The sequence below is a fragment of the Mus caroli genome, unplaced genomic scaffold, assembly GCF_978045245.1.
Source record: "Mus caroli unplaced genomic scaffold, Mus_caroli_1 scaffold_12, whole genome shotgun sequence".
Taxonomy (NCBI): Eukaryota; Metazoa; Chordata; class Mammalia; order Rodentia; family Muridae; genus Mus; species Mus caroli.
The window spans coordinates 115,235,052-115,261,618 of NW_028227267.1; the positions used below are offsets into that span (position 1 = coordinate 115,235,052).

Consider the following 26,567-nt stretch of genomic DNA (forward strand, 5'->3'; position numbering starts at 1 on the left):
TATGTAACTCAGAAGTCAAGAGGTGGACTGTACCTAAGTAGAATCAACACTGGAGGGAGTTCAGTTGCCATAGGTCAAAGTGATGGCAGATAGTGTCCTGGCTGCCGCTTCAAACCAGCAGAAAGACCAATAGATCTTTGACTACACGTGAATGAAGGTGGTCACTGTCATTCTCAGCTGTCTAGCCAACTAGATAATCAGTTAATCCAACCAGTCCAGGAACCCTATTCAGGGAAGGGACAATCGGTTTGGTGCCAAGAGAAGCCAGGCTTTTCAGTTTAGATGTGTGAAGTATCCTCGCAACATTAACGCGCGAATAAGCAAGCGCGAGAGAGAAAAAGCAAAGAACGTGTGTTCCAACTTTGAGGCCGTTTTCCTGACAGCTATACATTTCGGCCACGTATTTCTCAGTTCTTTCCTGGAAAGCCTCGGACGTCAATGACAGGCGCGCGCACGAGCGCGTGCGCAGTGGCGTAACGCGCAAAGGCAACCACGGCGATTGTTTCCAGTATCCGTAAACAGCATCCCTGGAGGGCTCCATTTAAAACAGGCGGGAATTAGCAGCATGGCTGGGGAGCGACGGGACCCGCACTGCTGCAAGTCCCGCCCACCGCGGCCGATGACTGGCTACTGTCCCCGGCTCATGGAGCGCGATCACACGTCTTATTGGCCGTCAGTCTCCGGCCCCGCCCCCTAAGCCCCGCCCCGCCCTCCGCTGCCGACGTGGGCTGCAGGCCGCAGGCGGTTGCGGGGCGAGCGAACGGAGCGGGCGGCGGGCATGGGCGGCCTGCGGCTGCTGGCCGTAGCCCTCACGTGCAGCTGCTGGTGGCCGCAGGGCGGCCAGGGCAAGACCCTGCGTGGCAGCTTCAGCAGCGCCGCGGCCCGCGACGCCCAGGGCCAGAGCATCGGCCATTTCGAGTTCCACGGTAGGTCCGGGCGGGCCGAGCGAGGGGTGGAGGCTCGCGGCCTCCCTCGAGCCCGGGGTCGGTAGGCGGCGGCCGCGGTGCCTCCCTCCCGCCACGTCGTCCGGCCCTCACCTGGATCCCCGCAGCACCGCGACCCTGAACCTTCACTATCGGGCTGCAGCCTAATTGCACCTGAAAGCCGTTTCCATTTCCCAGACGCTCCCGGTGCAAACCGGACCGCTCTACTGCATCTCCCCAGGGCTCTCCTCCAACTCCGCACTTGGCCTGATTGTATGCATTCGAGCCCTGTGGTTATGAGTGGATGTCAGCCCAGGAAGTTAGCTTCCCTGTTGTTTGTAAGACCGGTTGCACGAAACCTGCTTGGAGCGGATTTGGGATCTGTCATTGCCGCAACAGTTTAGTTATTACCATGTGCCTAGAGTTCATTTGGTGAAGACGGTGTTTAAGTGTTTAGAAAGTTTCGTGATTGGTACACTCTGGCATGTGTGTAAGAGTTGCACTTCATAAGTACTTCCTGGTATCCTCCAGGAAAATCAGTGGTCTTCAGTTGATGAAATTGCAATTCGTTCTACTAATTTTGCCCCGTTTATTTGTTCCCTTGGAGTGTTTTCTTGGTCCTTTGAACATTACTGCATTTCAAGGGAGTCATTTGCTTACTGAAGCTGAGATCTTCAGCTTCTATGATGGAGTTGCTTTAGAGATGCAGCCGTATCTACTGAAGAGAGGGTCTTAGGAGAAGAACATAGAAATCAGAAGCTGCCTGGCATGGGAAGGAAAGCCAAGTCCTGGGAACTTGTAGATTGGTGCTGTAAAAGGAGGCTTTAAAAACAAACATTGAAGGTTTTACAATTCTGAGAAAAACATGTCAGCTTTTAAAAATGTGAATAAACCCAGGTGAATGAAGAAGAGACCCCCAAGCAAACAGCTTTGTTGTATTTTTTTGTTCTATTTTTGGTCTCTTCACCACCTCGTTGTAGCAGGTCCTTTGAGACCTGACAGCACAGTCACTGTGATCTGGGTAGTGCTGGTAAGTCAAGGATCAGAGGAAGCTGTGATTTGTACTGTTCGTGCCCCACCGATAACTGATTGTAATTACCTTGTGGAGGGGAAATGGGCTAAATCTAGGTTATCAAACAGACACGCTGGATGCTGTTCAGGAAATGTTATCAAGTATCAGCTGAATTGAAAAGACAGGGTTCATGTTAAGTTGCCTACGTCTCATGGCAGGTTAGGGAGGGGGTAGGCCAGGTAGTTTCTCTCATATATTATGCAGATATAGTTCTCTTACGCCTCGTTGTTGCCAGGTTTTGGTCGATTCCAGCTAAATACATACAGTCAAGCTATGCTGAAACCTAACTGTCACTTATTACAATTTAAAGTGTTAATAGTACTTTAGAGTCACTTCGTAACACTTGATACAGTATACCGACTTACGTAAAAGACTTTTTCTTTAGGTACAGTGTCCATTTTAACTTATGTAAAAGGTTTAACCAAAGCAGTCATTCTGGTAACAAAAGACCTTAACCAGAAGAATAGAGGGTTGTAAAACGAGTCTCGCGTTTCCCCTCTCTTCACCCAGCGTCCCTTCACCCCCCCCCCCCCCGCAGGCCCCTGTTTTCTGCTATTTCTATGCTAAAAATTTTTAAATTAATACTTTTGTTCATGTGTGCATTCCTGTACAAATAACATTACGTGTGTCCCTTTCATGCAGGTGTCTTTGGGAGTGAGAGTGAGGCCAATCCCCTAGAGCTGGAATTTTCAGATGGTGTGAGCTACCATGTTGGTGCTGGGAAGCAAACCCTTAGTCCTTTTCAAGAGCAGCAAATGCTCTTCCCGAGTCATCCCTTCAGCCTGTAAAGGGTTCTTAACTGGTTCTGGGTGCAGCCCGGCTCACTCTCTGTCATTCACCCCACATACTGTTCTAACAGTTGCTTTGTGAAAAGTCATAAGTATAAAAATATGAGTGTAAAATAGGTATCCCAGGCACGTGTTACCTGTGTTTATTTTCACATGAAAACATAATTAGGCACTAATAGCCTTGTCATGTTAAAAAAACCAGATACTTCAGGAAAAGTCTGTGTAGGTTATGAACAAGTGCATAAACACATGGATGGATTATAGAGAGAAGCAGAAGTTCTGTGATGATCAATGTCCGTGTGTCCCAGACGAAGCTTTTCAGTGAAATGCTACCATGTACCACTGCAGTCGCACGGATTCATTCCATGTTGGGTGAACTCTTGGGCCTGAACGAGGTGTCTGTTGTGTTGAGATTAATTTACATAACAAGATTTAAGAGCAGTTCTTCTACAAAAGCCCCATACTGTGGTGCGGAGTGTGGAGTGTTGTCTCCGTGCTTTATAGGAACAAGCGAGTTGATAATTTCTGTTTTAATGTCAAGGTGACCATGCTCTTCTGTGTGTCAGAATCAACAACGTAGCAGTGGCTGTTGGAAAAGAAGCTAAACTCTACCTGTTCCAAGCCCAAGAATGGCTGAAGCTGCTGGAGAGCAGCCCTGGCTACAGCTGCAGTGAGCGGCTAGCCCGAGCTCAGCTGACAGGTGAGCGCGCAGTCTTCCCTCGTCACTCGTCAGCTGCGGGGGTTTCCCCTTCTGATGTTGAAGAATAGTCCAGCATGGTACATGTATGTGTATGCTGAGATGTTTTGTGACTGCATACATGTAACTGCCATGATATTTTGGTTACTCTGTTTACAGCCGCATTTTTCAAAGGCTAGCCTTTTCTTTGTTTGAGGGATAGAATGCTTTTTCTCCTTTTATCACTCAAAAAGTTTGGAGACATCCAAATAATTTATAGAGGAGTTGTCATTTATACTATGTTTTATGTATTTCATGCTAATATGACATCATTTTCAGCTGGTTGTAGTCTACAGTGAATAACATTGGTTTGACTACATACTATTTGCCAGCCCTGTGCTAAACACTAAAGATGCTGTGTTATTTGATACAGCTTAGCCCAAGTGATGCTGTTTGTAGACTGTAGAGGCTTAGTCGTACCACGTTCTTATAAATCTTAGGGGTTCTCAACAGGGTCTCATGATTAGGATGCTAGCCACTGAGAGAGGGAGAGAGACAGAATGAGAGAGAGAGAATGAGAGAGAGAGACAGACTGACTTTTATATCTTAGGAATGAGGTACCTGCCATTCTGCCTGTTCCACCTGTAACTAACTGCTTGTAGGAGACAAGGTTAGAGCATCAGTATCCGTTTCTTTCTGCTGCTGTGGGAAGACACTATGACCAAGGCAGCTTATACAAGTTGGGGCTAGGGTTCCAGAGGGCTAGAGTCTCTGGCGGCTGAATGAAAACAGCACCAGGCAACTGGAGTTTAGTCAGGTGCTCACATCCTGACCCCACAGGCTGGAGGCAGAGAGCATGCTGGGATGACACAAGTCTTAAAACCTCAAAGACCTCATAATCCTTCCAAACAGTGCCATCAACTGGGGACCAAGTATTGAAGCACATGGTCTCTGAGGAACCTTCTCATTCAAGCCACCGTGTCATCCATGAGGAAAAGCCAGCAATCACCCTCTCCCCTTTCTCCTGTATTCATAAACATCATCCACACGCAGGATTGTGGATCCATCATCCCCTTCTAGCCTAGTCAGTGGAGCGTTCCCATTTCCAGGCTGTCTGAGTACCTGCAAGGCGGCGTCAGAGCAGGGGTGGCGGTGGTAGCTCCTTTCCCTCAGTGTCCTGGGGATGCTTGTTGCCCAGACATCCTCTCAGTCCTTAAGGATAACGCTGACAGGAATGAATCAGATCAATGTAAGGAAACGTACAGTCAGGGCTAGAGAGATGGCCCGGCTGTTGAGTCTTACTGCTCTTGCTAAGGACCTGACTTGTTGGGCAGCTCCCACAACCTTCTGTAAGTCCATCCCCAGAGGATTTGACACCCTCTTCTGGCCTCTGCAGTTTCCCTTCATCCCTCCCTCACCCCTCTCTCATACACACACACACACACACACACACACCCCTCTCTCATACACACACACGCACTCATGCACGCACGCACGCACGCATACACACTAAAATTAATAAACAATATTCCATGACACTTCAATTACAGTAAGTGTGGAGTATTACTTACAGGGTATACGGTGGAATGGCGGTCTGAGGCCTGGTGTGTAGTGAAGTGTGTTTTGTGTGTGCCTGGAGGATGAGCAGTTCCAGAGCCTGGCGTGGCCAGCATGAGGGGCCCTGCCTGTTGACGTTCATCTGGCACCATAGAAACCTGTTCTTGTTCCAATGAAAATTCACGAGCAGGTTAAAAGCCTTGGCACTTGGACTGTCGTTTTGTTTTCCTACCCCACGTGGTTCATGTTGTATTGTATCCTGTATCCATATACAGAACACCCTTCCCTACATTGCCAGAGTGCAAGCCCACTAAACTGCAGCCACTGCTAGTGACTTGTGACAACCTGTTCATAAAACAATTGGACTGTGCCTGTTCTGTGCCCTCTGACATGCTGCGGCTGGATCATCAGCGTGGGGTAGACGGAAGACTGCAACCTTTGCCTTTGCTGTTATTGCTGTGCATCTCTTCCCTTCCTTGATCTTTCAAAGACAGGAGTATTCTACGAATTATGAAGTGAAAGAAAACAGGAGGGGCTGGAGAGATGGCTCAGTGGTTAAGAGCACTTGCTCTTGCGGAGGACCTGTGTTCAGGTCCCAGCGCCACATCTGGCAGCGCATAACTGCCTGTAACTAGCAGGAATCTGGAGGTGCTTCTGGCATCCGAGGGTACCTACACATACATAATTATAAAAAAGAAGAGAGATAGCAGGAGATAGGAATTTTAGAGGAATGAATAGTTTGTTAAATTTAGGAGCCTAAAATAAAGTACTAAAAATGCCTATATATTACATAGTTGTTACATATCTTTTCCATATATATTCTATGTAAAACATTGTGTCCTAGCTTGCTTCTCTAGGTAACAATAAAACATTGTTACTTAGAAGCAACCTGGGGAAGAAGGGGACAGTTGAGCTTACAACTGAATCATCAAGAGAAGCCTGGGCAGGAATTCAGGCAGGAACTGAGGCAGAGCCTGTGGAGGAATTCTGCTTACTGGCTCGATCCCCAAGGTTTGCTCAGTCTGCTTTTTATGCAACCCAGCACCGCTTGCTTGTGGGATCACCACCCACAGTGGACTGAGCCCTTCTCATTAACTGTCAATTAAGAAAATGCTCAACACGGCCAATCTGATGGAGGTAATTTCTTAACCTAGGCTCCCTCTTCCAAGATAACTCTGGCTTGAGTCAAGTTGACAAACCAGCTAGTGTATGTATGTATATAATATGTATTACATACATACATACATACATACATACATACATGTGTTATTAATTTCACTGGTTTTCTTGTTTTCAACAGAGCCCTAGCCATGCAGTGTTTGAATCTTCCGACTCAGTAATGTCATATTTATAGTGCGCTGCTGCTGCTCCCGCGCCTTCCGTGAGGAAAGCATAGCCTTTATTCCTGACACTGTAATAGGGCCACATACTCACTTTTGCGCCCCGTACTTTTGGAGCAAGCACATTTTCAGACTAGTAATCTGATTTTTACAATGTAACGATCTTAATAAACTTGTTAATTTTACTCTGCCCTTTGTAAAGCCTTATTTCTGGCTCACCTTGTGAAAATGACCACTAATCTGAAATATCAAATCTCCCGAGACTGAGCTAAGAGTAATTGTGAGACCTGGGTGGTGCTGGGAACTGAGCCCACGTCCTGTCCTCTGCAACAGCAGCAAGTGTCCTAACCACTGGGCTGTCCCACCATTCCTAGCATATATGAGATCTTCTCTCTCTCTCTCTCTCTCTCACTCACTCACTCTCTTTGAGTGTGTGAGTGTATGTGTGTAAGTGTGTGTGTGTGTGTGTGTGTGTGTGTGTGAGTGTGTGTGTGTCACAGGAACTGCTGCAAGCTTTGCTCCCAGTGCAGGTTTTTGTTTAATGCTAAAAACTTCTTTGTCCATTTTAGTTCAAAACAAACACAGAAGACATTTTAAAATTCTGAAAATTTCTCTTAAAAACTACATGATGCCAAATAACTTGTTGTCTGATGAAGTAGTTAAGTGTTGATATTTCGTAGAGAATGATCTCACACGTGTGATCCCTTTTGTGTGTACAGTATACTGTAAAAGTCATCTAGGCGTTCGTATTTTACTGTGAGCATCCGGCCAACAGCATTCGTTTCTTTTTATAACAATTGGAGAAGTAACCATTCCACCCTTGGTTGGTGATTCACATGTTGTTAATATTTGAGATACTAATTATACCCTCATAGAACATGCATGCTGTGCTGTAGTCTTTTGTCTCAAACACAATAGCACAGTAATGTCAAGAGGCTTGCTGCCAAAAGACAGTGAGACCAGAACCAAGCCAGTGTCCGTAGGAAGCACTGCCGTGTTTCCGTTTGATGTGAGTGCGTACGATTTAAACGGAAGCATCCGAAGCTGTGCCATGGTCAGATACACAGGCACGGTTTTTGTGCTATGGCGATGTGGGGAAAGTCTAAATGCTAAAACAACATCACAACAGGACTTTATGCCTGGGGTCCCAAGTATGTAACAAGAAATCTTATACTTGGGCAGCCTCATTTGAACCGTTTTATTGATGTGAAGTATTTATTAAGAGTCCTCAGGTACTAGCAGGAGCTAAAATTATAGCCACTTTAAAAAATTTATTTGTATTCTGAAATATATATTTTTTTTCTGAATATATGTATCTGAATATATATATTCAATATAATATATATATATATATACTTATACACATACATATACCACACACACACATATATGGGACAGAAGAGAGACAGCTTTTCTCTGTGTAGCCCTGACTGTCCTGAAACTCATTTAGACCAGGCTAGCCTCAAGTCTGGTATCTGCCTATCTCTGCCTCCAGAGTGCTAGGATTAAAGGTGTGCACCACTGCACCCAGCTCAGAATCTGTATATTTTAAAAAGTAGTTAAAGTCAGATATCTTAACTTTGACCAAAAAAACCAAAAACCAAAACCAAAAACAAATGATGTAATATTAATCAAATTCCCTTGTCCAGTTTAAGCAACAATGAGTGAAATGTTCAGTTGTAAAGTGTAAAGTGTCCTCCATCTTGAGTACCAGCTAGATTTCCCTGCATTTCAATCAGAATGCAAAAAGGTTGCTATTCCAGACACCATCTGTGCGTCCTCCGCTTAGACTTCATAACTGGTGTGTAGCATTTCCTTTATATCTGCGTGCGTGCGTGCGCGCGTGCGTGCGTGCATGCGTGCGTGCGTGGCTTTTGTTTTGAACCCTATGAAAATTGTCTGCGGGCATTATTGAGAGTTTGCCTTCTGTGCATACATGGCATGTATTTATTTTTAAAGAGTAATGACGCGTGTACATTGCTGTAATGACATTATTATACCTGAGGAAATGAATTATTTTATCAAGTCCTCTAAGGTTAGTCTATAGATGCAAATTTCCCAGTACCTCAAGAACTGCCTTCTTTATTGGATAATTTTTATAAAGTTGAGAAAAGTCCAGGCCTGGTGGTGGTGTTTCTCTGTGTAGCACTGGCTGTCCTGGAGCTTGCTCTACAGACCAGGCTAGCCTTGAGATCCACCTGCCTCCGAGTCCTTAAAGGCACGCACCACCACACCCGGCTAAAACTATTTCTTCTTAAACACTGACATGCTGTGAGAATAATCTAGAGTCAGAGATTGGACCCATCTTTTTGTTTTGAAAAATCTTTTCCTCCTGATCCTGGGATTGGCCCTAGAGCCCTACACATACTAATTGAACACCTTACCATGCTACAGCCTCAGCTCTGTTGGTTTTTTTTTTTTTTTTTTTTTTGGTTTTTCGAGACAGGGTTTCTCTGTATAGCCCTGGCTGTCCTGGAACTCACTCTGTAGACCAGGCTGGCCTCGAACTCAGAAATCCGCCTGCCTCTGCCTCCCGAGTGCTGGGATTAAAGGCGTGCGCCACCACGCCCGGCTCCTCAGCTCTGTTGTTAAGGGTGTGTGCGTGTCTGTGTCCTGGTGTGAGTGTGTGTGTGTGTGTCCTGTATGTGTGTGTCCTGGTGTGAGTGTCTGTGTCCTGGTGTGGGTTTGAGGCTAGTAAGGACAGCAGGTTCCCCGTAGTCAGTTTCCCTCATAAATGACTTTAAGTCAGGTCTCACTGAGACTAGAGTGAGGCTGGTAGCCAGCAAGCCCTAATGACCCACCTCTCATAGTACTGGAGTTCCAGGTGCACACAGCCATATCCAGGCTACACGGTTTGGGACTTAGGTCTACAAGCCCCCTGCCTGCTGAGTGCGGTCCTCTGTTTGACGTTTACTGTAACACTGGGTCTCACTCAGTTGCTGGGGAGGGCGGGAGGGCCGTCGGCTGTGCTGAATTCACTGTAGCTGAGGCCGGAAGCTTGTGGTCTTCATCCGTCCGTCAGCCCCTCAGCGGGTGAGATCAAGGCCTGGCTTGTTCTAAGAACACTTGTTACAGACGCATACGCCACACACGGGATGGATGCTCATATACTTCCCCAAACTAGTCACATCAGGTGTCTCCATCCCTGCTGTTATCAGGGAGACAGAGAAATGGTTTGCTTGGTGACCTGCACAGCTAAGTGTTCCCTTATGCTGGTCTTTGTTATCTAAGAGCATGCCACTGCATTTTAGGGGTAAGTCCTGCCTCAGTTATTTGTGTGGGTTTTCTTTATTTGGTACACACAGAACTGCAGGTATCATACTTGTCCTAGGGTCTCTGTCGCTGTGAGGAAACACTAACCAAAGCCGCCTGGGGAGGAAAGGGGGTTGGTTGGTTTGTTTTTTGGCTTACATCTCAAAATCACTATTCATCATTGAAGGAAATTAGGAACTCAGACAGGGCAAACCCCTGGGGAGGCAGGAGCTGATGGAGAGGCCTCAGGAGCTGATGCAGAGGCCTCAGAGGGGTGCATCTTACTGGCCTGCTCCTCTTGCCTAGCTCAGCCTGCTTTCCTATGGCGCTCTGGCCAGGGATGGAACCGCCCACAATGGGCTGGGCCCTCCCCCACTGATCACTAATTAAGAAAATACCCTACAGCCAGATCTTATAGAGGTATTTCCTCAATTGAGATGCCCTCCTTTCAGACAGCTCTAGCTGGGTCAGGTCGACATAATGCTAGCCAGCACAACACTGCAGCCAGCTTCCAGTACAGAGCTCTGTGTACAGCATCCTGAGTTTCCCTGCTGGGTCATGTACATATGGGTCTGAGCCAGTAGTACGGTCATTCTTTTCTACCACTCATAGTTCCTTTGAAAAAGAAAGACCAGTGAGAAGAAATCTTTTTATAAATGAGGAGGATGTAAGTATTTTCTTAAGTAAACACTCATATTTAAATTAAGGAAGCTACTTCTGAAACCGTGATTGCAGCTGCTGCATGGCATGATAAGGTTAAAAATCATTATTTGGTATGTATTTTGCCATGTAAAATCATTTTTAAATGTATTAATCCACTGGAAACTTTGTAAAAAGTTTTAATAAAAAATAAAAAAGTTTTGGTAAAACCTGAGTTTTATTAAAAACTTGATTTCAATGAAACCATTTCTCTTGTGATATGTTATTGATACTTTTATAGTGATCTCACTGCTTAAAATGATCTTTTTTTTTTTGTCTGCTTTATAATCTCTATGCTTTATCCTAATATTACACCAGGACTTGAATTTTTGAGGGAGGCAAAAAAAAGAGAGAAAAGAGCAAGGTTTTAAGTGGGTTACGTGAGTGAAGCCTGCGAGCGAGCCCTGAAGAAAGCTCTTTCCTTTCTCCCTCAGTGACAGTGACCCAGACGGAGCACAACCTCACAGTGTCGCAGCTGCCCGCTCCCCAGACATGGCGAGTGTTTTATGCTGACAAGTTCACCTGCAGGGATGACTCAGAGAGTCCCCAGGGGGAGGAGATCCCCTTTGAGATGGTGCTCCTCAACCCGGACGCCGAGGGAAACCCGCTGGATCATTTTAGCGCCAGAGAGTCCGGTAAGAGGTGGGCTCGGGCATAGCATAGGTACAGAACAAAAAGCAGCCGAAGTGTAAAAAGAAATGTAAAGACAGAAAATGACAAGTTGTAACATATTAGCAGGTAGTTGTATATACAGGCTAATCAAATTTATGTGTTTTAGTTTCTTGATATAGTTTCAGTCTTTAGAATATTTTGGCATCATTTTTATAAACAAAAATGTTAAGGAATTGAATATTCAACATTGAGGTATAAACTGACTACTTGGTAGAAATTTCCCTCCGTAGCTCTGAACGGTTTCATGCCTTGCTTGGTTCTTCCCAAGTAATGGTCGCATCTGGTGTTTTCTGCAATCAGATTTGCCCCACAAGGCCTCCTTAGAGCTTTAGGTCACTGTGCCTTGCCTTACTGAAGTACCGTTTCGCCACACAGACGTGACACACGCGCTCTTAGTTGTCAGGGAAGCGCTGGAGCAAGGGTCAGGAGAAGGGTCAGGGTTCACTCCTTCATGAGTCACTGGCTGCTTGACAACGTCAATAAAGAAATGCCATGGGATCTCGTTAGCCACAGCAGATGAGCCAAGCAGGAGTGAGACCACGGGAGACTTATTGTCAAGGTCGGTGTGCCTGTCTGCCACAGCTAGGGAAACAGATGGGAGAACTGGTCACCATGGGGTGCGAAAGGATGAGCCTTCCTCGGAAGTTTAGAAGGACAGTGGGGGACTCAGGGTCTTAAGGAAGGAGCAGCCGCCGAGATGTTTGCGAGTACAAATTGGCTTAGGTTATGTTTGGCTAGTGACACCGCAGGCTGGAGACTTACTAGAAGTTAGTCTGTCATGTTTTTTTTTTTTTTTTTTTTGGTTTTTCGAGACAGGGTTTCTCTTTATAGCTCTGGCTGTCCTGGAGCTCACTTTGTAGACCAGACTGGCCTCGAACTCAGAAATCTGCCTGCCTCTGCCTCCCGAGTGCTGGGATTAAAGGCGTGCACCACCACGCCCGGCTAGTCTGTCATGTTTTGTCTTTGCAAGCTGTGCCAGTGTTCCGAGTACTGTAAGATGGACAGACAGCATTCGGGGAGTGGCGGGGGTGGGTGGGGGTTTGGACTGATGGCCCTCATGTGGTTTGAAAAAGCAAGACTCCATATTTCCTGTGACACTTGTTTACTGGAAAGGACTGCCCTGCTCTTTGAATACCAAATCTCTGAATTCCTAGTCCTGACTCCTAGATCAGGCCTTTTTTATCCTCAACCCTCGTTGGGCATCTGAACTTCAACACTACAGCATGACATAATCCCAGTTGCTGAGATGGAGCCTCTAAATGCACATCATCTTGCCCTGGCTCTCCCTGAACTGTGCCCACACTCCAGTGGTTCCTAGCATGCCTCCTAGTGGGAGGCAGAGCAGGCAGATCTCTGTGGGTTCAAGGCCAGCCTGGTCTACACAGTGACTTCCAGGCCAGCTAGAGCTATATAGTGAGGCCGTGTCTAGAAAGACAAACAAATACATACATACATACATACATACATACATACATACATACATACATAAATTAAAAGTACATTTACATCTCCCTGCTGAGACTCAGGCTTCTTTTGGGTTATAAGCTAGACACTGAGGCAGAGCCCTGCAGTTGCTTCTAACGTTAGAAGGCTGTATGTTACTTTCTGTGAGGGATATGCTGGGTTTGTGGTACAAATCTTAAGAGGGTCCTTCCTATTATATAGCATTTGTGTCCAGAGGACAGTCCCTAGTTCTTTTATAAACCTACTAGTGTGTCTGATTATATACCCTGGGTAAGAACATTTTTTCCCTGTATTTTTTTTTTTATTGAGAATTGACTCCATCTGAAAATTTTAAATTAAGTAACCTACTACAATCTACAAACAACATACAATTAATGTTGTACGCTATTCTCTTTAAATTTTACAATTTTGGTCCAGTTAGTGCATTCTAAATCTAGACTGTGCTTAGTCCCTGGTTTGCAGTGCAAGACTCATTTTACAAAACCAACTAAGCAAAGTTGACACTACCTGCCATCATATTCCTAAGTAGGGATATAAGGCCTTTTCAAGTAGAAAAAGTGGAATTACTTTAAAAGGTTAACCATGAATTTAAGAAGGAGTGAGGGGGGCGCTGGAAGTGGAAGGGAGGGAGAAATGATAGTGCACATGTGAGTCCTGAAAAAGAAATGTCAACAATGGGAAGATTGAAAGCTTGTTTGGAGTTCTAGAATCTTGAGAGCTTGTTACCTAGAGCAGCACACAACTGATTTTTATTGAAATAGCTTGATAGGTTTTGCTACATTGTCTCGGTCTCAGCAGACACCTTCATGTTTTGCTACATTGTCTCGGTCTCCGCAGACACATTCATGCCTTGCCTTTATGCTTTCCCGGTTCCCCTCTGTTCCAAAGTTACCTGGCCCAGCTTAGTGCTGGTGAAAGTGAGCAGCTGAGGGCTCAGCCGAGCAGAAAGACTCCCTATGCACATGGTGAGATGGTCAGCAAGTAGCTTAAGAAAAAGGTCTAAGGCTTGTTCTCCGGAAGATGAAGCTCTCACTGGGCGTCCGTGGCCTGACCAGGCTCGCACGCCTGCGCTTGTTAGCACCCTCCTTCTCAGTGTTGGAAAACGTGAGGGTAGGCAGATCATCAGATGGTTTGAGGTCGTGCGTGAGGGTGGGAAGACGGTGCTCTGAGACAAGTTGGGCTGGACAGGATGGTGCTGTATCCAGCGTCCCTCGCTCGCTCAGGTGAGGCTGAGGCACTGCAGCCATTCTCTAAGCATTCCCTGCTCAGTCTTATCAAAGCGTCTTTAAGGCTTGCTTTATAATCTCCACATTTTCTTGTAAGTGTTCTCCATCTGCTACGTGTTCCTCTAAGTCTTCTTTAAGTGGACTGACCTAGTTACCCACCTGTTGTAAAATTAGATTTGAATTCCAGTGTGAACAACACAAATTGCCTTCTTGTGACTGCTAGAGGTAGAGCAAAAGTAAAATCCACAGCTGAAGAGACAGACGTGGCTTAGAGATGAGCTGCTTAAAAGGAAAAGCAATCCTAACGCCCAGAGTGCACAGCCAGCTTTGCTATCTTTAGTGTTTTATGGACGGGCTCAGGGTAAGGCCTCCTTGTCCAAGAGTTCATTAAAAGTTTGAGTCATGAATTTTTAATATGTTAATCCAATCATATTTTTCTCTCTTTGTAATCTTAGCTTTTCCTGGGAGATATATTTACCACTGAATAATGTCCCTTTGTCCTTAAGTTATTTTGATTTTTTTTGTAAATAGTCACAGTTTTCATAATCTGTTATATAATGAGTAGTAAACTCTGATCCTGTAATGGGTACTTTACAGAGTATTACAAATAAATAACTTTCAGTAGATGCTTTGTAGAATTATTTAATATGAAGAAGGAAAAATTAGAAACAAAAATGAAGACAGGAAGGTGTCAGGAATTTTGCTGACCCACAGCTGCTAACATTGGAAGCATCTGCACCTCCTGCCTTGTTCCAGTACTGTAATCAGCTCAGGATCATAGTGCCGCTGTTCTACATGCAGCCTCTCCCCTGCCAGCTACCCTGCTACCCCAGCTACTCCAGCTACCCCAGCTACTCCAGCTACTCTAGCTACCTCAGCTACTCCATCTAACCCAGCTACTCCAGCTATTCCAGCTAACCCAGTTACCCTAGCTATCTCAGCTACTCCAGCTACCTCAGCTAACCCAGCTACCCCAGCTAACTCAGCTTCTTCACTTCACTGAAACCATGAGCTCATCACTTGTGTGGTAGAGCAGGAGAGACACCCAGTGGTAGGAGAACTTCTTGCTGATTTTGGATCTTTTGCTGGTGGACCCAACATGAGGAGTTTGAGCCTTTTTTTTCTGGGAAATCTGTCTCCTGGTTTGCTTTTCCAAAATGACTTGTTGGATAATAAAAGTCTTTTCTTCATGAATTGGCATTTACCCCAAATGGGAAGCTAGAGAGAGCAGTCTCAGGATTCTCACTGGAGTGGGAGCAAGTGCAGCTCCGTGCACAGACCTGGTAGAGAGCCCTGTGTGCTCACCCTTATTGCACCCTAGTGTTCAGTGGAGGGTAACAGCCCTGCTCTTAGGGGCTCCTGTGAATTCAGCAGAGTGCATGTCCATGGGTGCAGCAGCCACAGAGGAACAGTATCATGTGAAAAGTGGTCAGTACTCAGTACACAGCACACAACACGGTACACAGCACACAGCACACAACATGGTATAATACCTGTTTATACAGCATTTATACTGTACTGGGGATTGAAGATCATCTGCAGATGGTTTGGAGTTATATAGCAGATATGCTTTGGGTTTTATACATAAATACCATGCATTTTATTTAAAGGAGTTCTGATGTCTAAGGGCTTCCTGGGACCAGTCTCCCTTGGCTTGAAAAGACTGACTGACTTAATGCCTTAAACTCAAAACTATGAAATTCCCAGGCTTCTAATTTGAAGTGTATTAGAATTTTATTTATTTATTTATTTATTTTGAAATTTCACAGATGAAAACTCAAGTCCCAGTCTGCTTATCGTAGGGTCCCGTGGGTACTCCAGGAGACCAGTGGCAGAGGGCACATCATGGCGTCTTCTGCTGCTTTCTTACTCGGTTCTTACCTATGCCACAGTCTCCTCTGCTCATAGCCTCTGCCCACTCAGAGCTGACGTCATCACTGCTGTGTGACTCCGGCCTGGTCTAGGTTAGCGCTTCCCAGCTGCAGCTCTCAAAGCCCACCTTCTGTGTGCAGCCATTTGACTTCTGAGGGGCAGTATGGCTCATCTAACTTTGTTCTTGGCTATTTGGATTGGTGGCTAATTGTTTGTTGTCAAGGTTCTTTGCCAAAATGGAATTCAAGGTAACAGAACGAGCCAAAACTCTGGTCCCCACATGTTAACTTATATGAGAATCACCTTAGGGCTTTCCAAAGTGGACTGTGTGGATTCATCCTCCGGTTCCTGATTCTGTGGGTCTGAATTGGGACCCAGGAATTTGCATCACAAGTTGTCTGATTGTGTTGTTGGTCAGGGACCACACTTGGAGAAGCACGGTCAAGGTTAGACAATAAATGTTGCTGGCGTTCTCGGGACAGCCGTGCACCCTGAGCTTACGAGGTGTCTCACTGAACATTGAAGCCACAGCTGGCTGCTTTAATGTGAAACACTTTTGATTTTACAGTGAGTCTTCGTCCTGCCTTGAGGGATTTTGTTGTTTCATGGGTTGACTTTACCGAGGTTGTTTTAAGTGCCTTCTTATAGGTCAAGCTTGGACCCAAGGCGTGCGCATGGGCAAGGGGACAGTTAGTAAATCCCATCTCTCTTCCTTACACAGCAGATGTGTTCAAGCACTAGAGAAGGAGAAGCAGACAGGAAAGCCACCTGACGCTCTCCCATTTTACTGAAGCCAGCCCCCTCTCTTCTCTTCCAGGGCTCCACGAGTTCTTTTTCCTCCTCGTCCTAGTATACTTTGTGACTGCGTGCATCTATGCGCAGTCTCTGTGGCAGGCTATGAAGAAGGGAGGACCCATGCACACCATCTTAAAGGTCCTCACCACTGCACTGCTGCTTCAAGCCGCTTCAGCCTTAGCTAATTACATCCACTTCTCCAGGTAAGCCAGCCCCAGTGCTCATCACACAGCCAGTTCATCCTAAGTAGTCGGCAGTCATGCTTGCTTTGATTATGAGCATTTCTCACACTGGTAATTTACGCTGACGCTCTGCTCTGCAATTACTCAGGTACTCCAGAGATGGGCTAGGAGTGCCTCTCATAGGAAGCCTGGCAGAAGGTGAGTAGGTTACTGAGCATTCTTTCAAAGATAGGTTTGCCATCTTGTTTTTCTTCTTAAAAAAAAAAAAAAAATCAGTCAATCAAACAAACAAACAAACCAACCTTTATTTTCAGCTAGTGTTGTAGCTCGGTAGTAGAGTACTTGTCTAGCATTGAATGAGGACTGGGTTTAATCTCCAGCAATGTAGAGTATGATGATGGTGGTGGTGATGATCATGATGATGGTGGTGGTGATGATGAAATTATTATTTTTGCTGTAGTGTAGTTTTTCTGCTTCAGTTTATCTAGAACTAAGCTTAACTGAATTAAGACTATAGATTTAGTTCTCAGATCGTGTTTGATCTTACTTCTTCATTGTTTATTATCCACATTCACTCCCTCAGTTTATCCTCAATAAAGGGTAGGTCTGCTTTGGTAATCCCTGTTTTGCAGAGTGGGTGCTCAAAGCTGCTCAGTGTATACTCCACAGGTCAGTCAGCTTGTGAGCGTCAGAGCCCAGCTTTCCAGTCGCATCGCACAGGATTCTCTCGGTTGTAATGTTGTAATTCTCTTTTCTCGTAGACCGACTTTCTCTGTTTCTGATCCAAGGCTAGTGCACTTATAATTAAGCTGACCTCATGTCTTTGTTCTTTCTTTTATAAGAGAAACTCTTAGTAAGTAATTTTAAAAATGCTTAAAGGTCTTATAATCATGACATTTTAAAAAGAACTTGAGAGTGAAGTCAGGTCTTGGGCGGATCTTTATGCTCAGAAACTAAGGTTTGGGCTCTGGAGCCATGCTAGATCACCTGTCCCATCTTCCTGCAGTTCCTGGAGTCTCGCCATGCTGTGGCAGGCGGTCTCTCCATAGCGCTCACTCATCTCCTCAGCCCTCCCTGCGCTAGATCTCATCACCCATGGTTATTACGGAGTTTGAGGAGCCTTTTGTTACCGTGTGACATGAACACGAGGCAGTTGTCCTCAGTGAACACCATCTAGACCTTGGCTTCCCTCTTTCTTTTGAATATGCATGAGCATTCAGTGGGATCATGCAGGCCAGAGTGTAGAGATGGCTTAGGTAGCTGGGAGCCTGACATCTGGAGAGGCAGGGTGCACACCACAGACCTCAGCAGAGACCTCTCAGAACCAAGGGTCAGTGAGGATTTATTGAGGAAGCTCTGGGTGCCTGACTGTTCCTGTCAGGTCTGGGCATGGAAAGGCTTTTTTCTGAAGCAAGGGCTCTACCTCCAAGCTATATTCCCTGGCATTGGAGGGTGGGGTCTATTTTGTGACTGTCCTTGAGCTTATTGTGTAAGTTGTTAACAAGCAGTTGTGGCCGGGCAGTGGTGGCGCACGCCTTTAATCCCAGCACTTGGGAGGCAGAGGCAGGCGGATTTCTGAGTTCGAGGCCAGCCTGGTCTACAAAGTGAGTTCCAGGACAGCCAAGGCTATACAGATAAACCTTGTCTCAAAAAACCAAAGCAAAAAAAAAAAAAAAAAAGCAGTTGTGTGATCTGTGTATTTTGTCTATGAATATTATCTTCATTAATATATAGTACACATTTATAAAATATAAATATATTTATAGATAAAATAGCAGGCAGCTATGTTCAGCCACAGTGAGCACAGGTTAGCATTCCATCACTGTACAACCTGGATTACAGCACTCCATCACTGTACAGTGAGCACGGGTTACGGCATCCCATCACTCTACAGTGAGCACAGGTTAGCATTCCATCACTGTACAACCTGGATTACAGCACTCCATCACTCTACAGTGAGCACGGGTTACAGCATCCCATCACTCTACAGTGAGCACAGGTTAGCATTCCATCACTGTACAACCTGGATTACAGCACTCCATCACTGTACAGTGAGCACGGGTTACGGCATCCCATCACTCTACAGTGAGCACAGGTTAGCATTCCATCACTGTACAACCTGGATTACAGCACTCCATCACTCTACAGTGAGCACGGGTTACAGCATCCCATCACTCTACAGTGAGCACAGGTTAGCATTCCATCACTGTACAACCTGGATTACAGCACTCCATCACTGTACAGTGAGCACGGGTTACGGCATCCCATCACTCTACAGTGAGCACAGGTTAGCATTCCATCGCTGTACAACCTGGGGTAACGGATTACAGCACTCCATCACTGTACAGTGAGCACGGGTTACGGCATCCCATCACTCTACAGTGAGCACAGGTTAGCATTCCATCACTGTACAACCTGGATTACAGCACTCCATCACTGTACAGTGAGCACGGGTTACGGCATCCCATCACTCTACAGTGAGCACAGGTTACAGCATCCCATCGCTGAACAACCTAGGGTGGAAGGGAAGGAACTGGAGCATGAGGCCCCCCAGGCGTTTGTGTTCGCTTCTTAAAGCTCACAGAGGGATTCCTTCAGCCTGCGTCTTCACCATGTTAACTGGCTCTATCTGTGATTTGTTTAATGACATTAATTGACATCACACTTAAACATTTGTGGTGAAAGAAAAATGTGCTTGATCTGACAGTCTGTGTCACTCAAGTGTAGTAACAACTCATTATGTGCATCTGCCGCCGTCCATACATAAGCATACATTCGTAAACTTTCCCTGTGGAGAGCGCAGACATCTGTTCACCCCCGACAGACAGACACACACACACAAACAACACAGGAAAGCAGTTCCACCCAAGTCTGGGTTGGTGAGCAGTGAGTCTAGTTAGGATAACCTGGGCTAACCTGGGCTAACCTGAGCAGCCTGCAGCTGTACACTACAGGACGGGGTGGGCATGTGAGCCCCTCCTCACCCGCCATGCAGGGAAGTTAGGGGGCTTAGTCTTGTGCAGGTCTCCTGTGGGTAACCAGAGCTGCTGAGAGTTCAGGGAGGCAGGGCAAGGCCTGTGTCGTGCCCAGAAGAGAGTGCGTCACAGTGTGCATGTGCAGTAGCCTGCTCATGTAGATGACAGAGCAGGAGGACGTCCGTCCAGATACACGGGACGTGTGCAGATTTTTGATGTGCAGCTCAAAAACAAACATTACACCCCAGCAATTTTTCTCTTTGTACAAGGAATCTCTCTTACTTCGACTCAGTAAAAGTATAAACTGTGTAGGTGGCAGTTTATTAAAGATTACCTGTATTGTAAGCAAGCAACTTACATTCAAGGTAAATGTGTTTCTGTGCGGTGTGCTACAGCAGGTGGATTGGGGATTCTTTTGCAGTTGAGTTCTCCTGCAGTGCAGGTGCCAGCCACCTGGTGGCGCTAGTCCATTCAGCTCTTCGTTTGTCACTAGGACTCTGTCCTGGCAGATGTGGTGATGGCTGTGAAATTTCAGTTTCCTATTAACAGTTTTACAAAGTACTCCCTTACTACAGCTTATCCAGAAAACCTCATTAGCAACCCCAGAAAGGATACTAATATTTCTACATTGCAAAATTATATCTAAAGTTTATTTCTGTCAAAGTTGACCATAGCAATAAGAGTTTTAAGAGAAGGAAATATATACCTTTAACGTTGGATATATATATATATATATATATATATATATATATATATATATATATATATATATGTATGTGTGTATATATATATATAAAATATAGTCATGTATCTACATTTTTAAGTGATAGCATTGACCTTATTTTAGTTTTTTTTTTAACCAATTACAAATTTTATGCCAAGTAGTTAATGTTTTAGAAATATTACACATTAATCTTATTTAACTTATTTTATTTTGTGGTTTTAAAAATGCCTTTCTTTTATTTAAAAAGGGGCATTCTCATCTCAATGAAAAATGTCCCAAATTCTGTGGATTGTGGAACTTTATTGACTATGATTTTCATTTCTCTTTAGTTTTTGACATTGCCTCCCAAATTCAGATGCTGTACCTGCTTCTGAGCCTGTGTATGGGCTGGACAATAGTGCGGATGAAGAAGTCGCAGAGCAGACCGCTCCAGTGGGACTCAACACCCGCGTCCACGGGCATCGCAGTCTTCATCGTCATCACACAGGTGAGCCGATGACAGCCAGCACGCAGGTGTGCCTGAGGGCGGCACCTGGGCCAGGAGGACCGTGGAAGTGTGGAGTTTAAACTACAGGTGAAATAATCGCCTTAATCCAGGCGCTGGCATGTGTCGATGGCAAGGTTTGGAATACACTTCTACTGCTTTCTAAAAGTCATTCCCCACTTTTTCTGCTTTCTTAAATAATTTTTCAAAGGATGTTAGCATTTCTTAGTGTAGAGAGATAGCTTAACAGTAAAGAGCCCTGGCTGCTCCTCCAGAGGACCCAGGTTCAATTCCCAGCACCCTGTGCTGGCTCACGGCCACCTAAACTCCAGTTCCAGAGGATCTGACACCTTTTTCTGACGTCGGCAGGCAAAAACCATGTGTATGATATAAAGTAAGTTCTATAATCATTCTTCTTTGCTGAAATATTCAAGGTTGGAAGTGTAGTTAAAAAAACAAATAGGTAAAATTTAATCTAAGAGAGGAATAGTGCTTTTAGGTCTTTAGTTTAGTTTTAGTAAATGACTTTTCTAAAAGTCATTCCCCACTTTTTCTGTTTTCTTAAATATTTTTATATTTTATGTGTGTGTGTGTCTGTTTGTGTGTGTGTGTGTGTGTGCTGCATGTTTGTGGGAGAGGCGTGAGTGTATGAGCAAGGGTATATGAGTGAGTGAGTGTGTGTGTGTGTGTGTGTGCTGCATGTTTGTGGGAGAGGCGTGAGTGTATGAGCAAGGGTATATGAGTGTGTGTGTGTGTGTGTGTGTGCTGCATGTTTGTGGGAGAGGCGTGAGTGTATGAGCAAGGGTATATGAGTGTGTGTGTGTGTGTGTGTGTGTGTGCTTCTTTGTGTGTATAAGATCACAGGCAGCTTTTGTTATTGTGGGTTGTGGGCTCTTTGCTGGTATTGACGGTTAATGGTTGCTGGAGGAGGGTTGTCACTTGATTCGGTGGTGTAGCCATTGACAAGCTGTCCGTGGTCTCCTAGCCATGTAAGCAACCCTGACTAATTCTTCCCCTCCCCAACAGAAAAGTCCACCGGTGGGGTGGGGAGTACCAGGAAGAAGGGGCTCAGTGGGGGGGGGGGGGGTCAGGAGAGACTGTAAAGGGGGTGAAAGACTCAAGTTACTGTGTACATGCATGAAACTGCCGAAGAACAAAAAGGGAAAGCTTTGTTTACCACGCGCTGTGTCAGATGTGAATATGGTTATGTTCTTGACGTCTCCTCTCCAGTGGCTCCAGTCACCTTGGCACACGTGACTGCTATCACAGCTACATCTGTTGTTCTGTATCCGCTCATGACCTCGCACTTTAAGACGAGCACTTTGCCTAGGACAGAGATATTTCCCGAACCCCAAGAATTGCAAGTTTTATGTTCCCAAGGAAAGTTTCCTTTGTGGAGTAACAAAAGTAGTTTGTCTATTAAAAATTCTGTGCCGGTGAGCCTTAGACAGTGTGCAGGGGTGAGGAGAGCGAGAGGTTTCGACAACCCCTGAAGGCCAAAGAACTGGATTCTTCTTGTTGTTTTGAGGTGAGGCTCATGTAGACCAGGCTGGCCTGAAATTCACAGAGATCTGCCTGCACCCCCCTAGTTCTGGGATTAAATGCATGAGCTACAATACCCAGCCAAAGAATTGAATTTACTGAGTTTTATTTACCAAAGGTGTTTGGAAGTGACTAAAGACTCAGTTTTGAATACTAAGCTTATGTAGGAAGCCTTAAAGTATATTTGATGATTAAAAAAAGATTAAGTGGTTTAAGCAGTTGGTGTTTAGTAGGGACGGGGGAACATGGGCAGCACTAAATGGAACAGCATAAAGAAAACATGCTACACTTTGTACTGTCACAGTAAAAAGATGGGGTATGTAACTGTGCCGGCCACACAGAGAAACCCTGCCTAGAAAGACAGAAAGAAAGAGAGAGAGAGAGAGAAAGGAAACATACATTTTATTGTAAATAGGTTGGGCTTTTATCTAATTATTATTATTATTCTTTACAGAGCATTTTGCTACTCTGGGAGCAGTTTGAAGACACCAGTCACCACAGCGCACATTCACACCGCAGCTTAGCCGGGCTCTTGCTGATCGTCTTACGAATCTGCCTGGCGCTGTCGCTGGGCTGCGGACTCTACCAGGTCATCACAGTGGAGAGGAGCGCGCTCAAGAGAGAGTTCTACATCACGTTTGCCAAGGTATGGGCTGGGCAGGAGCGGCTCCGATGGCCTGCTTCGCTCTGCCATCTGTGGCAGTTACTAATGAGTTGCATGCTGTCTGTGTCGAGCACTGTGTGGAGCCCGTGTTCCTCCAGCTAATCCTGCCAACCTGCGTGAAGTGGCTGTGAAGCCGTTTACAGAGCCCGGGGAACTATGTTTTCCATGCAGTGTTTGCAGGCCGCTTGCCCTCCCTCATCGAGCTTTTTCCTTATCAGTACTGACTTTCATTTTCTGTTGTGGGATTTTAAAAAGAATGTTTGTCATCATCCATTAACTGTGTGAACTGTTACTCTTGGAGTTCCAGTGCTGTGTAACAAGCGTGAGGAGGTGTCCTTCTGATTGAGAGCATGTGCATCCGAGGGTTGACCCATGTGCTGCAGGGTCATCCACCTCACACTGTGGGTGGATAGGATTCTCGCGCCCAGCCCATCTCTGGAGCGCTGTAGAGTCTCACAGTGTCTGAGCCAGTGCCGCCAGCCCCAATGCCTCTCTGCTCTGCTGGGGAATTAAACACACGCGTTCCTCTGCATTTCCCTCTCTTTCTCGGAGTAGGAACGCACTGAACACTTGTCTCTCTTACTCCTCAATCTTGAAAGGGCCCAAGCTTTATAACCTGAAAAGGAGATCCATTGCCACGCTGCATGGGAGCACAGTGGAAGGGACTAGGAAACAACGTAAAATCTCCCTCTCTTCCTTGCCTGGTGCCTCCTCTGCAATGCCCTTCAAACAAGTGACCCAGCCAGGTCTGGATCGCCTTGCTAAAGTTCCTATGGACATGTCATCATGACTTTGCTTTTGTTTATTTTTGCAGAAATAATATCCATTCATAACATATTTGCAAATGTAGTGTCATAGATATTCTAAAAGTTAACCGTTTGGTTACGGAAAAGAGTTTATGTCAGAGCAAAAATAAATTTCTACATTTTATTTCAAGCTTACTCTGAGGTGCAGTTGAGGCTTAGTCAGAGCCTAGAAGAGAGAACATTAAGGTTTCTATCCTATGCATGTGTGTGCTTTGCCTTTGTGTGTGTGTGTATGCATATGTATGCACACACACACGCCATGTTAGATCCCCAGGAACTAGAATTAAGAAAGTTGTGAGCTGCCATGTGGGCGGTGGGAACGAAATATGGGTCTTCTGCAAGAATAGCAAATCCTCAGAAGCACTGATCCACCTCTCCTGGAGCCCTGAGTACGTTCCTAATCTTGCTGTTTGATGGTTGATTCAGGATCTCTGTAGCCCAGGCTGCCGTCAGATCTGCAGTGCGCCTGCCTTTAGGGTTCCTAAGCTTAGAAGACTGCAGTGTGCCACCATGACCTGCTGGGTTTGGGGTTTGTCTTTAATCTGATGCCTTCTAAGGGACGCGGTTCTTACCTTGTGTGTTTCTTCCAGGGCTGCATCCTGTGGTTCTTGTGCCAGCCAGCGCTCGCATGCATTGCTGTTGCTTTTAATGACTACCAAAGAGATAAGGTCAGTCGTGGTGGCAGGAACGCGGTTGTGAGCATTTACAGCCCGTTTAAGTAGGAGGTGCCTACTTAGCCTCTCAGAAGTTTCTTGAGTTCTTTAAAATGCTTAAAAAAAATATTAACATTGTTGAATCCATAAATTAGAAGTTATAAACATTGAAAAAGAGCTTAAAATTAGTTTATAAGCAAAATGTTAGAAAAAAGTTTTTTTGTTGGTCTGTTTGCTTTTGAAGCAGGATCAGACTCCATAGCCTTGGGCCTCAAATGTGGTGCAGTTGATCCTCCTGCCTCCGCCTTTCACGTGTGAGATTACGAGCACATGCTAGCACACCCAGCCTAGGGAACTTTATGAGTCATAGCAGTTTCAGAATCACGCTTTATGAATGAAAGTAGAGGAATGTAATGGAGTTTTCAACAATGATTGCAGTTGTTTACTGTACTTATAACAGCCAAGATAGACAGAGAAGTCACGTTGCTCTAACAGACTGCAGAGTAGAGGAGGCCGACTCTGATAGGTTCAGCCATTAGTGCCTGTAGACGGTAAGTGGCAGTGTGGCCTACAGAAGTAGATGTGAGGCCAGGGTGGTCAGAGTTTACATAGGAGCTGCTTTGCTGCTATTCTATCTCAGCCAGAAGCCTGATTGTCCTTGTTATCAAAACTGTGTGTAACGTGCACACCCATGGGAGACCAGGTACTTCTCTGTCCTCCTTTGGCATCTGAAAAGTAAGCATCCAGGCATTTTACCCTGAACAGTCACAGCTCCGAAGGTAAGTCCGACTGTCTGTGGCATGTGTCTCATGAATTGAACCTGTGGTGAAAGGCAGAGGAGGATAGATAGACTCTGGGTGTACAACCCAGAAGTGGGTCCGTGGTACATTAAACACACCTTTGCTGCACTGCATGAGTGAAGCACTCCCTCTGTTTTCTTTCAGGTTATCACAGTAGGTGTCATCCTGTGCCAGGCCGTGGCCATGGTCATTCTGTACAGACTTTTCCTGTCCCACAGTCTTTACTGGGAGGTCTCCTCGCTCTCCTCAGTAACGCTACCACTGACCATCTCGTCTGCCCACAGAGGGCGCCCTCATTTCTGATGCTTGAGTTTTGTGGAGAGAACCAGTGAACGGAGAAGTGCAATAGGATCCAACGCAGCGCAGCACCGTCTTGCTGTGCTGTGCCTTTGCGTGACAGCTGAGCAGCGGAAGCAGGGCGTCTTATTTTTAGAACTGAACGTCAGCGGGCTCAGCAGAAAGGAATAGAAGCTCCGGAGTGGACTCAAACAGTGAACTTCCCAGAAAGAATGTTGTTTCAAGGTTACTGAAACAGTTTCCACGTGGAAATAAATGTGGAAAAGACTGCTTAGAGTACCTGTGGGCCAGGCGGTCACACCTGCGATGCCTCGCCACTAGCAAACTCAGGCCTGGGAGTCCTGCAGTATCACCCAAACAATACTTAGCTGTTCGTGTCCAGCTCGCCCAGTTATGAAACCAGCGGGATGTGCTGATCTTAAAACTATTTCTTTTTATCCTTTAAAGAACATGCATTTCAAATTATAATTTAAAGGACTTGAAAGTGAAATTACTTAAATAAATAGAAAATATGTTAACAGTTAAATGAATTAGCTTTTGTTTATTCACGTGTGGAGTTATTCTGCAATTTCTCCTTGTATTGTTGGCCCTGCTTCAGGTCTTATCTTGATTGGGGAAGGATTTTGGATAATGTGTGGAAAATCATGGGTACATTACATTGGTTGGAAGAACAGAGAGCTTAAGTCTGAGGACGTGGGTAAGGGACAAGCAGGGTTTTGTGTTTAAAAAGAAAGAAGGAAAAGGTAGTATGTGGTATGGCCCTGAAATTTTAATCCTGAGATAATTCATTTCTCTTACGCTGAATCCCCAGTCCTAATGAAGCTGTAGACACAGATTAAATTAACAGGAGCATTTCACATGACTGTTGGTTTCCGTCATCAACCTACCCATGAATTCCTGCCCAAGGATACTTAATCAGGATTAAATTTTCTATGAATAATTGAAAAACAAAATACTCACTGGATTTGTTCTAATCCGTGTTGGCACTGGATGGTAAGGAGTTGCCATCTTGAATCCTTTGTAATAAAGCTGTGTGTGTGTGTGTGTGTGTGTGTGTGTGTGTGTGTGTGTGTTGCTCCCCAAATTAAGTATGCTAGTTCTCTA

The 26,567-nt window shown here is 45.4% G+C and overlaps 1 protein-coding gene across 1 annotated transcript; it reads left to right on the plus strand.

The window, feature by feature from the left end:
- Positions 1-706: 706 nt before the first annotated feature.
- Gpr180 (G protein-coupled receptor 180) lies at positions 707-25,989 on the plus strand. Its single transcript, XM_021181791.3, has 9 exons — positions 707-926; positions 3,325-3,483; positions 10,742-10,942; positions 16,359-16,539; positions 16,667-16,716; positions 20,547-20,704; positions 22,698-22,889; positions 24,304-24,381; positions 25,311-25,989. The coding sequence occupies exons 1-9, from the start codon at positions 779-781 to the stop codon at positions 25,467-25,469; spliced, it is 1,326 nt and encodes a 441-aa protein (XP_021037450.1). The 5' UTR covers positions 707-778; the 3' UTR covers positions 25,470-25,989.
- Positions 25,990-26,567: the final 578 nt, after the last annotated feature.